General features: G+C 41.2%; 2 protein-coding genes and 1 pseudogene across 2 annotated transcripts; 1 reads left to right on the forward strand and 2 right to left on the reverse strand.

Annotated features, from left to right (window-relative positions):
• Positions 1-330: 330 nt before the first annotated feature.
• LOC144064337 (gap junction Cx32.2 protein-like) lies at positions 331-1720 on the reverse strand. The gene has a single exon (XM_077586786.1). It carries the CDS (start codon positions 1279-1281, stop codon positions 430-432), a length of 852 nt encoding a protein of 283 aa, XP_077442912.1. The 5' UTR covers positions 1282-1720; the 3' UTR covers positions 331-429.
• Positions 1721-8653: 6933 nt separating this feature from the next.
• Positions 8654-15650, forward strand: LOC144064509 (gap junction Cx32.2 protein-like). Its single transcript, XM_077587124.1, has 3 exons — positions 8654-8679; positions 12193-12316; positions 14843-15650. Exon 3 carries the CDS (start codon positions 14867-14869, stop codon positions 15572-15574), a length of 708 nt encoding a protein of 235 aa, XP_077443250.1. The 5' UTR covers positions 8654-8679; positions 12193-12316; positions 14843-14866; the 3' UTR covers positions 15575-15650.
• Positions 9791-10824, reverse strand: LOC144064978 (gap junction alpha-1 protein-like; annotated as a pseudogene).
• Positions 15651-16077: the final 427 nt, after the last annotated feature.

Genomic DNA, 16077 nt, shown 5'->3' on the forward strand with positions numbered 1-16077 from the left:
ACTGGCCTCGAAAGCAGCTGTGGGGGTCAAGTGTCCTCGAGCTTACTCGGTCCCAACATAAAGTATAGCACAAATTAAATTATAACTGACAAGCTATTGTGCATTGAAATTTTCTGACTCAAACACAAGAGGAAAAATTAAAAAAATAAACATTTGTTTTACTTTGTTTTCCCTGGCGAGTGTTTACATAATTTAACATTAGAGGACTGGTTTAAGAAAAGACTGCAAATGCTTTGCTACTTTATATCTAACACTTAGTTGTACATTCTTGAAAAAATGCAACCTAATTGATTTAGTTTGATAGATTCCACACATTTATTACAACACAATATTTCCTCAAATGTAATGAACACAAAACATTTAGATGTAAACAAAAATATTTCAAGCTTCTTAAAGAATTGCAAATTTAAAAAAAAAACGTTGATGTTTTCACTTTGCATGGACGTGACTGTCCTCACTGGTTAAGTTTGTAGTTGCCTGAGAATTTAATAGCAACAGATTGTAGCTATTATATTGATTTCTCATAGCTCCCCATGGTGGCTTGGTTGGTGCGCATGGCTCAGCATGGAGCACATGAGGTTGAGTTTCAAGTTCTTTCTTTGCACTTTGTTTCTTGCTGTACAGGAGATAAACAATTTCAACAATATTGAGAAGGACCGAAACACCAGAAACAGCGAGCATGAACAAGATAAAGATAGTCTTCTCCGTAGGCCGCGAAATGTAACACATGTTATAAGCACAAAGTGGTGAATTTTGACAACGAAAACTGGAGTCAACATAAAGGGAGCCAAAGACATAGAACTGTCCAATAGTGAACCCAATCTCCATGATTATTTTGAACACCAGCTGGGTCATGTATGTATAAAACAAGATGCCTTTAATTTGCACTTTGCCTCTTTCATCTGTATATTTAGGTTTCTTTACTCCGTTATTTCCGTTTCTTCTGCTTTTTTCCTGTTCTAACTGTTTTTTCTCTCTGTGGATAATGAGGACAGCATGGCCCAGGTAGACCAGAGTGGGTGTTGAAACGAAAGTGATTTGCAGCACCCAATAATGTACATAGGAAATGGGGAACATCCAGTTATAGCAGGAGTGTTTACATCCTGGTTCTATGGAGTCACAGTAAAACTCTGACAATTCATCTTCCCAAACTTTTTCTGCAGCAGCACTTAGTACGAAGATCCTGAACAGGAAAAGAACACTCATCCAGATCTTTCCCACCACAGTGGAATGAGCCTGGACCTTGTGGAGAAGTTTGGACAGGTATGACCAGTCACTCATGGTAAATATCTAATATCTGTGGAAGAAGAAGACAGATAGGTCCATGTGAAATATATGGAAAACATCATTTTGTTCAAGATTAGAATTCATATTTGTCACCCTGATAGGCCTAAAAAATGTGGAAAAACTGTTGTGGATGAGGCAACTGGGTTTTATTAGTGTTTGGTGGCAAATTCACTTCCCACACAAGTACCCTGCGAATAAGTGTGAATGTTGATCTAATTGAAAGGATTTGACTCTCTGTCTTTATAAAGACAGTTATAAGGCAGCCTGATGGTTAGAGCGTTGGCCTCACAGTTCTGAGATTGAGGTTTCAGCCCCAGTTTGAAACCTTCCTGTGTGGAGTTTGCATGCGTGCCTGCATGGGTTTTCTCCAGTTACTTAGGGTCCTCCCACATCCCAAAAACATGCATGGTAGGCTGGTTGACAACTCTACATTGAGCATGAATGGTTGTCCGTCTCGTTGTGCCCTGTGATTGGCTGAAACTGAACTATGAACTGAATATTAATCAAATGGACATTATACTCATTCATTTTATCCTCACTAGGGTCTGTAGGTGCTGGATCCCAGCCAAGTATGGGCAGAAGGCGGGGGATAGCCTTAATTGGTTGCCAGCCAATCACAGGGCACAAGGGGACAAACAACTAGTCACACTCATGCCTTAGGACAAATTAGGGTGTTCAACCAGACTACCTTGCATGTATTTGGGATGTAAGAGGAATCCAGAGTACCCAGACAAAACCCACTCAGGCTCGGGAGAACATGCGAAATCCAAGCAGGAAATTCAGAATCCACCGAGGTTTGAACCCTCGATCAAAGAACAGTGAAGTGGACGTGCTGGCCACCCTACCAGGTCGTCCGTATTTTCACTTAGTAAATCGTTAAATTATCAATTGCTCATAGATATTTCACTAATGTTTGTAAATGTAAAATCGGTAAGACTGAGTTGGAGTAAAGTTGATTAATAATGTGACACATGTGGACAACAATTGCACTTTTTAAAAACAATAAAGGCATTCAATTCAATTCAATTGGGTGATTGTATTTTGGCTACATGCTTTACAAAAAATCCGGCCACTTGGATATTATATACTATTTAAGTACCGTATGTTTTGCACTATGAGGTTTACTAAAAAACCTTTCTTTCTCCCTGAATGTTTTTCTTTGGTGACAGGAACGGAGGCAAAAAAGCAGGGAACAAGTAACAACACAAACACCAAGGAAAACAAAACCAAAACATACGAGGGGGAAAAACACGAAGAGAAGACCCACACCAACATCAAACAAACACAAACACTCAAACATAATCTCAAACAAAACTCCCACACCGGTAGACGAAGAAATGGGTTAAAATACTATACAGGGGTTTGACAAGCCTTAAATTTAAAGCTTCACCATGAAGTGCACACCTAAATAATCAATAAATAAGTAATAAATAAATAATTAAAGAGTCAACATAATAATAATAATAATAATCGGACATAGGCCCTGTCGTCATTATCAACAACAAAAAAGCCTACTTGTCATCACACCCAGAAACTGCGTGTGACAAAATTGGTGGTGCTTCTCCATAAGCTGCGTTTACTCGGCAAAAGACCTAAATAAGTGATAGTTACGGAATCTTGTAATTTGGCATTCTGCTGTTATGGATACAGGTCGCTTACCTCTCACTGTCTTCCACTTACCTTCAGTCAGCTAGTAGGAGGCAGATCACCACCCAAACATCTTTTCATATTACCGCAAAAGGGAATGTGTGTTATGTTACCGCAAATTTAGAGTTCTGATGGATGTGGGGAAAAAACTGTCCTTAAGCCTATTTGTCCGTGCTTTGTGGGACCTATAGCGTCTGCCAGAGGGCAGCAGCTGGAACAGATTGTGACCAGGGTGGTAAGGGTCCCCTATGATGTTCCTGGCTCTGCTGAGGTAACGAGGGCTGGCAATGTCTTCCAGTGAGGGCAGAGAGCAGCCGACAATCCTCTGGGCAGTGTTAATCACTTTCTGCATGGCCTTTTTGTCAGCCGCCGTGCTTCCAGCGTACCACACTGTGATACAGTACGCCAGGATGCTCTCTACAGTGGTTCTATAGAAGGTTATCAGAAGCTTGGTGCCCAAGTTGTTCTTCCTAAGTACCCTGAGGAAATGGAGTCGTTTCTGAGCCTTCTTCACCAGTGCCGTGATGTTTGTAGACCATGAGAGCTTATCCGTGACGTGGACCCCCAGGAATTTAAAGGACTGGACCCTGTCTACACATACTCCATTTATGAGGAGTGGGGCCAGATCTGTGCCGTGTTTGCGAAAGTCCAGGATTATTTCTTTAGTTTTCGTGGTGTTCAGTGTGAGATTGTTCACCGAGCACCACGAAGACAATTTGTTGACCTCATCTCTGTAGGCCGACTCATCCCCTCCTGAGATGAGTCCGACCACAGTGGTGTCGTCAGCGAATTTGATGATGGCGTTAGACTGGTGGGTGGGTGTACAGTCGTATGTGTACAGAGAGTACAGAAGAGGACTCAGTACACCGCCTTGAGGGGAGCCAGTGCTCAGTGTAATGAGGAAGAGAGGTGGGGACCAAGTCTAACAGTCTGTGGTCTTGTTGGTCAAGAAGTTTTTTATCCAGCAGCAGATTGAAGAGGATAGTCCAAGGTGGGAGAGTTTGTCAGTCAGAATGTCCGGTTTTATGGTGTTGAATGCTGAGCTATAGTCAATGAAGAGCATCCTCACGTAGTTCCCATGGTGTTCCAGGTGGCTCAGTGCTGTATGAAGAGCAATGGCAATAGCATCCTCAGTGGACCTGTTTGCTCTATAAGCAAACTGGTGAGGGTCAATTGAGGGCGGGATTGTATTCCTGATATGGCGGGCTACCAACTTTTCAAAGCACTTCATGATCACAGGCGTGAGTGCAACAGGCCTATAATCATTCATGCTGTCAATGGTTGGCTTTTTGGGGACAGGGATAATGGTGGCAGATTTCAGACAGGATGGAATGATTGATTGTTGCAGGGAACAATTGAATTTTTTTGTGAAGACTCCAGCCAGCTGGTCAGCACAGGCTTTGAGCACCTTCCCAGGTACTCCGTCTGGGCCAGCAGCCTTCCTGGTGTTCACAGACCGCATTACCAGTCTCACTTCCTGTTGCCGGAATGTCAGTGTATTGCTGCAGGGTGGTGGGGGGGGGGGGTGTTGAGACTGGGTCTGATTTGTCAGTCTCAGAGCGGGCAAAGAAACGGTTGAATTCCTCCGCTAGTGAGGCATCTGCGTTAACAGACATATTATTGCTATTGTAGTTGGTAAGATGTCGTATTCCTTGCCACATCTTCTTTGGGTTATTTTCTGTGAAGTGCTCCTCAATTTTCTTAGTATATGCTGCCTTGGCCTTTTTAATGCCTCTTTTCAGCTCAGCTCTGGCAGTTCTATATTTTATCTTGTCCCCTGATCTAAAGGCGGTGTTACGGCATTTGATGAGTGCCTGTGTCTCATTGGTCATCCAGGGTTTCTGGTTAGGAAAAACCCGTATTCGTTTATCTATAGTGACGTTGTCAATGCAGTTTTTTATGTAAGAAAGTACAGAGTCCGTGTAGTCCTGGAGGTTGTCGTGTACAAAAAGTTCCCAGTTGGTGCGGGAAAAAAAGTCCTGCAGCTGAGAGAGTGCGTCCTCGGGCCAAGTTTTTATTATCTTTATTTGTGGCGTTGTTTGCCTCCGGAGTGGAGTGTAAGCGGGGGTGAGAGATAGGCAGAGGTGATCTGATCCAGCTAGGTGAGGGAGGGAAGTGGCTTTATAAGCATGTTTGATGTTAGAATAGACATGGTCAAGAGTTTTGTCTCCTCTAGTATTACAATTTACGTATTGAATAAACTTAGGTAAAACAGTCTTTAAACACGCCTTGTTGAAATCACCAGCGACAATAAAAACTCCATCGGGGTGGTCAAGCTGTTGTTTGTTTACAGCCGTTAGCAGGAGGTTAAGTGCCATGTTAACGTTAGCATTCGGAGGTATATAGATAGCCGTTACTATGACGACCGTTAGCTCTCTCGGTAAATAATAGGGCCTACACCGTATTGCCAATAACTCTAAATCCGGAGAACAGTGAGTGTCAATGATCCTACTGTCACAACACCATTCATTATGTATAAACATGCACAGTCCTCCTCCTTTGCTTTTGCCTGTTAATTCTTTTGAATGGTCGTTCCGAAAAAGCGTTCGGCTAGCTAGCGATACCGCAGCGTCGGGGATATGCGGGTGTAGCCACGTTTCTGTGATGAGAATAATATTACAGTTTCTAACAAAGCTGTTGGTAGCAATTCGAAGTTCCAACTCATCCATTTTGTGGGTGATGGATCGGGCGTTAGTCAAAAAGATACTAGGAAGCGGTGCTCGGTGTGGTTGTTGTTTCAGCTTAGCAGCAAGGCCCGCCCGACATCCACGCATCAACATAAATAAGTAGTCAACATGAATAAGTGGTCACATAAATAAGTAGTCAGGTACAAAAAGTGAGCTTTAGAGCAAGTACAAGATAAGAAATTATTCTCGATTAGGTCCTTCTAGGTGCAGAACTCGAGTTGATGCAGTTATTGCAATTTTGATGTTTTATCACAGTAGATTGGTTAATTTACATTTCAAAAACCAGAAGTCATTCTTCTACAAATGTGATTGCACTTTAATTTATACATTTATATGATCAGATATTAAGATGTGATGGACAGTTTTTGCATGATTTAAATGACGCAAAATAACATGCTTTTTTTTCTTGAACATATTGTTATAATAATTTGTTTCAAATGGACTGTCACTATTTTGTCTACATTCATTCATTCATTTTCTGAACCGGCTTGTCTTCATTAGGGTCGTGGGGGGTGCTGGAGCCTATCCCAGCTGACTCCGGGCCAGAGGCAGTTGACACCTTGACTCGGTGGCCAACCAATCGCAGGGCACAAGGAGACGGACAACCATGCACACTCACACCGATATCTAGGGGCAATTTAGAGTGTCCAATAAGCCAATCATGCATGTTTTTGGGAGGAAACCGGAGTACCCGGAGGAAACCCACGCAAGCCTGAGGAGAACATGCAAACTCCACACAGGTGAACCGACCCGGATTTGAACCTACGATCCCAGAGCTGTGATGCTGCCGCACTAAACACTCAGCTGCCGGTCCGCCTGATTTTGTGTATAAAAATTTAAAATGGTGTTCAAAAAATCTTTTTTTCAAACTTGAGTCTTGAAAAAGAGGAGGTCGTTTTATAATCCGGGTCGTTTTATATTCGGGCCAATACGGTACACACAAAACTAGAGTATACCTAATTTATTGTAATCTGTCTAGGAGTAACAGAGTAGCACCTTTAATTTCAGTTATTCATTCATTCATTTTCTGAACCGCTTATCCTCACAAGGGTTGCGGTGTTGCTGAGCCTAACTACGATCCCCCTCAATCAGTGGCCAGCCAATTGCAGGGCACAAGGAGACGGACAACCATTCACACTCACACTCATACTTAGGGGCAATTTAGAGTGTTCAACCAGTCTACCCTGCATGTTTTTGGAAGGTGGGAGGAAACTGGAGTATCCGGAAAAAGAACTACACAAGCCAAGGGAGAACATGCAAACTCCACACAGTGAGGACAGACCTGGGATTGAACCCTCGACCCCAGAATTGTGAGACCGACGCATGAACCACTCCATCAATTGGTCGACGAGTCATCATTCATCAAATCAAAAAATGAAACTATAAAACAAATCACAAATACATTCAAGAATAAAACAATGATTACAATGTTAAAAGATAAAGAACCAATGTCAAATGCTGTACAGTGATGCACTAATCTACCTTATAATACACTATGTATAAAAAATAAATTCATTCACTAAAGACACACTGGATTATGACGTGCATTTTATTATCTGGATTTTGAAAAATATGATATGCAGAATGCTAGATTGTTTGGTGAGAAGGCGTAGCGACGTTTAAATCATCTAGACATTGTGTGTTTTCTCTGATAACAGCCTGTTTGTCTCTTTTTGTTTATTTCACCTGCATCATACATTTGCACAAATCAAACACAACCCTAAATCAAAAGCAAAAACTCAATTTAGGGAACGTTACCGTTCTTGTTGAAGAAGCCAGATAATGTGTGACACCTTATTGTAACATAAAACAAATATTACTTTAACAAAATGAAAAATACTTGCCTGACACACTTGGAGTCACCAGAAAATATTTACCGAAAAGAAACAGTGGTTTAACATCCACGACAGGACTTATATAAAGTCTGATGGGTTTGGTTTTGATTGACTCACATTAGATTGACACCCACAACTTCTCGTTTCTGTGTCCAACTCGTGATTATTTGGAACAATTTCATCAACCCAATTTCCTGGTGGGGAGGTTGGCTATTCTGAAAGGTTGCTCAAGCCCTGCTTTAACTCAACATAATTTAGCGAAGATCATTGTTTTATTCGTCCTCGAATACAAATTGATTTCTTTTCATTTAGCTAGGTGTAGTAATGGGCTCACAAGCCACTCTTTCTTTTGCTTGACTTCAGTGTGGGCAGCATGGGGTCGATTCCCACTCGGTGTTGGTGTAATTGTGAGTTCAAATGGTTTTTATCTCTGTGTACCTTCTCACAGGCTAGTGTCCACCTATTTACATAAAGTCATCACAAAAGGTGTCAGTTAGTCTTCCTTTCTCAGTTGCCTTACCCGCACCTACTACAATAAAATCTCCAGGCAGAAGCTGCTATCACACCTAGAATGAGCTGCAAATTTTTGCCATCTGCAAGGATATTATTCACATTCTGTTGTTTCTGTGTAACTGTTCTGTTATTCTACCTAGAAAGCTCGGCATGATCTGAAAAAACGGGAGCGTTGTCGGATGCATTATTTGGATGGAATAACTATCAAATAGTTAAAGACAGCAATATTTAAATGTCAATTACAAATTTTATGTGCCATATTCAATAAAGAATGTGAGACAAAAAAATTCAAGTATTCTATTGTTGTTTTTTTAGGGGGTAGATTTGGTCTTAGGAAGTATTTTGTACTCAATGTCTGTTTTTTTGTAATTTGAAGGTCGAGATTCTGGAATGCCTTAAAAAAAATGACTGAAGGCCAAAAGTTCATTGTGTTTTGAGAATGTACCTGTGAGGAAATGTTATAGGAGTTAAACTATTCACTTATCTTGGAATGCTTAGGTGTTGTCAGTTGCTAGTAACAAGTTTGTTATTCATGAGTATAAGTTCTGTCATTGCTCTGCTTATTGATAGTCATACTACTTGTGGGAGTGTGAGTGGGTTGGTATAGGATACAAATGATGACTTCGCAAAGTCCATCTTAGCTATAAGAGAGAAGTGAAACAGTTATAGAGGGAGTGCAAGCAGAGAAGAAACCAGGAACCATTGCGTAGGTAGGAGCTATTGTTACTGTGTTTTAAGTCTTATTATTTTACTTGAATACTATACATACTTGAAAAATTAAAATAAATGACCCATTATGGCCCGGTGGCCAAGTAGTAAGTGCGTCGGCCTCACAATTCCGGGCCTCATTGTTTGGAGTTTGCATGTTCTCGCCGGCTTGCGTGGGATTTCTCCAGGTACTCCGCTTTCCTCCCACATTTCCATAACTTCGACACTCTAAATTGCCCCTAGGTATGAATGTGAGCATGAATGGTTGTCTGTCTGTGCCCTGCGATTGGCTGCTCACCAAATCAGGTGCCCCTGGTGCCCGAAGTCAGCTGGGATATGCTCCAGCAACCCCTGTAACCATTGAGAGGATAAGTGGTTTAGAAAATGAATGATTGAATGACAGATTATTTCAGTCTTTCACAACTCACAGAAATGTAAACTTTTACCTACAGTAATCCCTCGAATACCGCGGTTACTGTAAACAAGACATAATCGATAATCGAACAATCGCAAAGTAGGGTTTTACGAGTTTCAGTGTGGATTTTCAAATTTTTATGAACTTAAAAAAAAAACATTTTTAAAATGTTCTTCAGTGCTGATTCCTAGTAGCAAGAGTGGCTTCCGCTTACAATTTTCAGCTTGGATTTTCACATTTTTTTGAACTTTAAAAAAATATTAATAATAATTTCTTCAGTGCTGAGTCCTAGTAACTAGCAGAAGACCGGGGAGTGGCTTTCGCTTGCGAGTTTCAGCATGGATTTTCACAGTTTTATGAACTTTAAAAAACGTAATAATTAATAGCAGAAAAAAAATCGCACAGGAGTGAATACATGATAAGTGAAGTCGCGATAATCGAGGGAAGACTGTATAATCATTTGCAAAAAACATATTCTATATTTGCACATAAGATGTTTAGATACATCTGAAAAAATCCTCAGATAACAATTTAACTTGTCACTGGATAATTTAAATTAAATTGATTGATTCATTCATTTTTGCGGCGGGTGCTGGAGCCTATACCAGCTAACTATGGGCACCAGGCAGGGGACACCCTTAATTGGTGGCCAGCCAATCGCAAGGCATAAAAATATATTTATAGATCAAATAATATCATTAAAAATTGTCATTGGAATCAAACGCCCGTGCGTGGGAGTTTGGAAGAGTACTGCCTCTTCCTCCAGTCTGGCCGAGCCGGTTCTGTTCAGTGGAATAGTTGGCCCAGTTCTGCTGATGGGCCTACTTGTTAAAGTTGCAACAGGAGCCTGTACTCCTCTCTCCGGTGGCCATGACTTGTAACGTGGGGGCAACGTTGGGGAGAGTGGGGCAGTTGGGGAAGAGCAGCCATTATCAGAGCTGCCAACTACTCTGGAATTTCAGGAGTTTCCCCGGAAATGCAAGGCAATTTCCGGGAGTCCGGAAAACCTCCCTAAAAACTCCGGAAATCCCAAAAAATTGTCACTTAATTTTTTTTTAAGCAACCATTTCAGAAAAGTTCCAAATTTCCAATTTAAATGCCTTGAAATGCATTCCATCGCTTCGGCTTCCGCCATCTTGATTCAACTGCACTGTAAACTGGAAGAATTTGGTAACACAAGTGCATTGTGAATCATGCGTGTTACAAGTTCTGACGAATGATTTGTCTTGTGCGACTTCAGCGCATATCGATTTTGCGTGAATCGCATTCACTCCGGATAAACTCCGGAAATGCGACAAGGGTGCTCCTGAAATGGGGTCGATGGAGGTTGGCAGCTCTGCATTATAGTAAGCATACTTGGTCGTGGAGAGGTCCTTGGGGGTTGGACTGAGTGTGCCTCCCCTAGGGAAGAGAGTGGCTGTTGTTAGCCCTTCACGATCCTTGATCCTCTTGAAAAAGACAAAGAAAAGCTCAATGATATTCAGCAGCAGGGATACCAATGAAACCACCAGCATGAAGATAATGAAAACTATCTTCTGTGGCACACGACAGAAAACAGTTCAGCCTATGCGGGCATGGAGCCGTTTCGCAGGTGTAGACCGCCGCAAAGCTAAAGCTAAAAATAGATTTAAAAAGTGGATTGCATGCATATGCCACTACTGCTGCAAGTTTTGTTGCAAGCTTGGAGATAATAAAGCGTGGAAAGCGATTCACAGATGGCGAAGGGGCACATTATGTACGTTCCAATTTTGTTGTGGTTTTGTCGATTTCTCAAAATAAAAATGACATCAAAAATTGGATTTCTTTATTGCATTTCTTTAATTTCATTAAAGTGTTCATTCATTTTCTGAACCGCTTCATTCTCGCTTGGGTCGCTGGCAGTGCTGGAGCCTATCCTAGCTGACTTTAGGCCAGAGGCAGTGGACACCCTGAATCGGTGGCCAGCCGATCGCAGGGCACAAGGAGACAGACAACCATTCATGCTCACGCTCACACTCACACCTAGGGGCAATTTAAAGTATCTACCATGCAAGTCTTTGGAATGTTGAAGGAAACCAGAGTTCCCGGAGAAAACCCACGCAGGCCCGGGGAGAAGATGCAAACTGCACGGTACTCGGACGTTTCGTCGAAAGACGTTTGGTCCCCGGACGTTAGGTCGACCAGACGTTTGGTCGACCGGACATTTGGTCGACCGGACGTTTGGTAGAACGGACGTTTGGTAGAACGAACGTTTGGTAGAACGGACGTTTGGTCGCCGGGTTGTTACTGTTGAAACCAGCTCTCTAAATTATAATGATGAGAGAGAGTGAGTTTAATATATAAATATTTAATATCAAAATATCAACTGTAAACTCTCTGTCATAATTTGACAGCGAGCGAACCCGGCAACCAAACGTCCGTTCTACCAAACATCTGTTCTACCAAACGTCCGTTCTACCAAACGTCCGGTCGACCAAACGTCCGGTCGACCAAACGTCCGGGGACCAAACGTCCGGGGACCAAACGTCTTTCGACGAAACGTCCGGTCACGAAACTGCACACAGGTGGACTGACCTGGATTTGAACCCAGGCCCCCTACTGTGAGGCCGACGCGCTAAAAACTGACAAGATATTGTGCCTTGGCATTTTCTGACTGAAACCCAAGAGGAAAAATAAAAAAAAACCTTTGTTTTACTTAGTTTTGCCTGGCATGTGTTTACATAATTTAACATTAGAGCACTGGCTTAAGAAAAGACTGCAAATGCTTTGCTACTTTATATGTAACACTTAGTTGTACATTCTTGAAAAATCCAAACTAATTGATTGATTTAGTTTGATAGATTCCACGCATTTATTACAAAACAATATTTGCCCAAATGTAATGAACACGAAACATTTCGATGTAAACAAAAATATTTCAAGCCTCTTAAAGAATTGCAAATAAAAAAATTAAAAAACGTCGATGTTTTCACTTTGGATGGACGTTAAGTTTGTAGCTGCCTGAGAATTTAATGGCAACAGATGGTAGCTACCATATTGATTACTCATAGCTCCCCTCAACATGGAGCACACGAGGTTGAGTTTCAAGTTGTTTCTTTGCACTTTGTTTCTTCTTGTACAGGAGGTAAACAATTTCAACAATATTGAGCTCCTAGTAAGAAGATCCTGAACAGGAAAAGAACACTCATCCAGATGTTTCCCACCGCAGTGGAATGAGCCTGGACCTTGTGGAGAAGTTTGGACAGGTATGACCAGTCACTCATGGTAAATATCTGATATATGTGGAAGAAGAAAACAGACAGGTCCGTGTGAAGTACATGGAAAACATCATTTTGTTCAGGATTAGAATTCATATTTGTCAACCTGATAGGCCTAAAAAATGTGGAAAAACTGTTGTGGATGAGGCACCAGTGTTTTATTAGTGTTTGGTGGCAGGCAAGAGATTAAGTTCACTTCCCACACAAGTACCCTGCAAATAAGTGTGAATGTTAAACTAATTGAAAGGATTCACCGTATTATACAGACATATATAAAGTGGCCTGATGGTCGAGTGGTTAGAGCATTGGCCTCACAGTTCTGAGATTGAGGTTTTAATCCCAGGTTCAAACTGTAATTTGCGTCTTTGCCTGCATGGGTTTTCTCCAAATACTCAGGGTCCTCCCACATCTCAGGTCGTTTTATAATCTGAGCTCTGACCTTCCATGCAAGATTATTTAGGGAAGATCATTGTTTTATTTGTCCTCAAATAAAAATTGATTTATTTTCATTTAACTAGGTGTAGTAATGAGCTCGCAATCCACTCTTCTTTCACTTGACTTCAATGTGGGCAGCATGGGGTCGATTCCCACTCGGTGGTGGTGTAATTGTGAGTGCAAATGGTTTTCATTTTTATGTGTACCCTCTCACAAGCTAGTGTCCACCTATTTACATAAACTCCTCACAAAGGATAAGTGGTTAAGAAAATGAATGATTGAATGACAGATTATTACCGTTCCGTCTTTCACAGCTCACAGAAATGTATACTTTTACCTTAACAGTATTTTTTCGCATTTAAGCCGGCGTACAAGAGGCCCCCTTAAAATTGCCTTGAATTTTACAATTTCTCGCGTATAAGCCGCAACCTGATTCACAATTTTCACCTCCATATTCATGATTTTAATAGGGAGTACAAATGTGTTACTTTGAAGGGAAAATCTTAAGAAAAATCATCGCACGTGGTATTTATGAGATACTGTATGAATCAAAAGCATATTACTTGGGTCAATGGTAATTTATCCAGTAATGATTGTTTTCTTACTGCAAAACAGAAAATAACCAACAAATAGTAAATCTTAATTTGCCGACATCTACTGGTGAAAAAGAGTATAGGAACGCTGTAAGTCTTGTGCGCATATAAGCCTTCCCCTTGATTCAGTCATCATGTTTCTGAGTTACAAATGCGGCTTATATGCGAGAAAATACAGTAGTCATTTGCAACAAACAACACATTAGCACATAAGATGTGTAAATACATTTGAAAAATGAGGATCAAACGTTTTCGAAAATGAGATGAGATTCAAATAATTATTTCATGGATACGTGTTGCAGCACTTCATGATATTTAAACTGTCAAGATGACAGACACATCAAAGTCAATGGGCAGGGCTTTGCCGTGGCTCAACGAACACACCAGCATAAAGTGTTGCAACAAAGCACGACAAAACATTTATCTCATCTGATCTTCCATACCGCCCAATCTCGAAAGGAAGACGCCACCCTAGACTGGTCATCAGTCAGTCGTAGGGCACACAGACCCATTTACACAGCTGTACTGGCAAAAGTAATGATCGGCAAAAATCTATAGTATTATCATATAAAAGATGTAAATGTTTATACAGTCTTGTTTAACCTAGATTTTTTTTACAAAAGACAGGCTTTAATTTGTTATCATAAATCACCCCTTCTCCTCCCGACTCGGGAGTCCCGAGTCCTCACAAATAAAATATGAAATTTCGGGTTTGCTTCGGGCTCGGGCCTGCAAATCAAGTTAATTGATCGGGCTCAGGCCGGGTCAGGCTTTATTACCCGCGGGCTGGGTCGGGTCGGGCTGGAATTTTTGGGGCCCGATCTTAACTCTACTACGTGGGTGTGCCTCTTTGACTCTCAGTTTAAAAATGTTGCTCTTTGTGTCTAACTTGTTCGCCACCCCTGTCTTACACTAACGCAAGGGTCGGGGACCTTTTTGACACATAGAGCCATAAACAATTCCTATTTTCAAATTTTATTCCTTGAGAGCCATACTCAAAATTTAAGAGTAAAAATGTGAAAATGAGATGTGATTTTTTTGGGGGTAATTTTACCACTTTTAAAGTACTATAAATGAATTATTTTGACAACACTGTTACCCAGTTGCTAATCAATGAAAATATGCATGCAGAAAAGTCTAATGAAAAAAAAAAGATGATTGATGTTAGAGGAAGTGTGAGCGCCATAGTGCCGACATGACACTCCTATTGGTGCATTCGGGACTCGGCTCTGTCACCAGCAGTTTAAATACATATTTTACCTCACAGGTTAGCAAAGAGCCACATGCACCCATCAGAAGAGCCACATATGGCTCCCGAGCCATAGGTTCCCTACCCCTGCACTAACAAGGTGCATTACGCGTTCTTTTAAAAATCAGACCTCAGCAGAAAAGAAAAAAAATTTAAAGGGTCAAATACTTTTTTCTCGTCTTCTGCAATGAAAACCAATTCTTGCTGATAGTTAATAAATGTGTATTTTTTTCACAGATCTGTCAAAGTTAGGCCGCCATTATGGGGGACTGGTCCTTCTTATCCGAAATGTTGGACAAGGTCGAATCTCATTCGACTTTATTGGGCAAAGTCTGGATGAGCATCCTATTCATCTTCAGGATCTTCATTCTAGCAGCTGGTGTGGATGGAATATGGGGCGACGAACAGGCAAACATGGACTGCAACACATTAAGCCCTGGCTGCAGGAATGCCTGCTACGACGCATCATTCCCCATATCTCACACACGATTCTGGGTCCTCCAGATCCTCACTGTCTCAACACCAACTTTCATCTATCTGGGTCACGTCATGCTTGTTATTCGCAAAGAGAATAAGCTCAGGAGACAACTAGGGCAAAAATGTGACTCAAATAGAATGATCAAATCTCCCAAATATTCTGATGAACGTGGCAAAGTGCAGCTCAAAGGTTTACTGTTGGTCAGCTACATGTTGCAGCTTTTTTTCAAAATCCTGCTGGAAGTTGCCTTCATTGTGGGCCAGTACTTCATTTACGGCTTCATCCTCATGCCTAATGTGATTACATTCAAAGGCGGAAACTGTCGAACCGACACAGACTGCTACATAAGTCGTCCGACAGAAAAAAGTGTGTTCATTATCTTTATGTTGGCGATGAGTGTCCTCTCTGTGGTACTGAATATTATTGAAATCTTCCAACTGATGATATCAAAGATGAGACACAGAGAAAATAAGAGCATCGGTTCAATTTGAAAAATTAACTATAAAGCAGGGGGAATGTCACTTTTACAACTTCAATATGTAGTTTTTCATTTGCATACTAATTTAAAGCCGCCATAAAGTCAAAGTAAAATGAATGAATTGCTACATTGGGCAAAAGTGAACACATTTTTAGCAACACTGACAAATTTGAATGAATCAAATAAAATGAGTACAGAAAATGCCCAGGGGTTATTGTTCATCTTCTTTGTGTTGGCTGTTTTGCAGCTGTTCAATAAAGACAATAGACTAGGGGTAGGGAACCTATGGCTCGGGAGCCACATGTGGCTCTTTTGATGGGCGCATCTGGCTCTTTGCTAACCTGTGAGCTAAAATATGGAAATTGCTGGTGACAGAACTGAGTTACTACATCTAGAACTGCTTTAATCTTCATTTTCTTTTGTAGTAGACTCTTCTGGAATGCATCCTCTCATTGATTAGCAACAGCATAAGAAACTTTAAAAAAATATTCAGTTTTTTCTACTTTAAAAGTGGTG

This window comes from Stigmatopora argus, chromosome 19 (assembly GCF_051989625.1).
Source record: "Stigmatopora argus isolate UIUO_Sarg chromosome 19, RoL_Sarg_1.0, whole genome shotgun sequence".
In the NCBI taxonomy this organism is placed as follows: Eukaryota; Metazoa; Chordata; class Actinopteri; order Syngnathiformes; family Syngnathidae; genus Stigmatopora; species Stigmatopora argus.

Coding starts and splice junctions, on each gene's coding strand:
- LOC144064337 (XM_077586786.1), bottom strand. CDS start 1,281: ATGAGTGACTGGTCATACCTGTCCAAACTTCTCCACAAGGTCCAGGCT.
- LOC144064509 (XM_077587124.1), top strand. CDS start 14,867: ATGGGGGACTGGTCCTTCTTATCCGAAATGTTGGACAAGGTCGAATCT.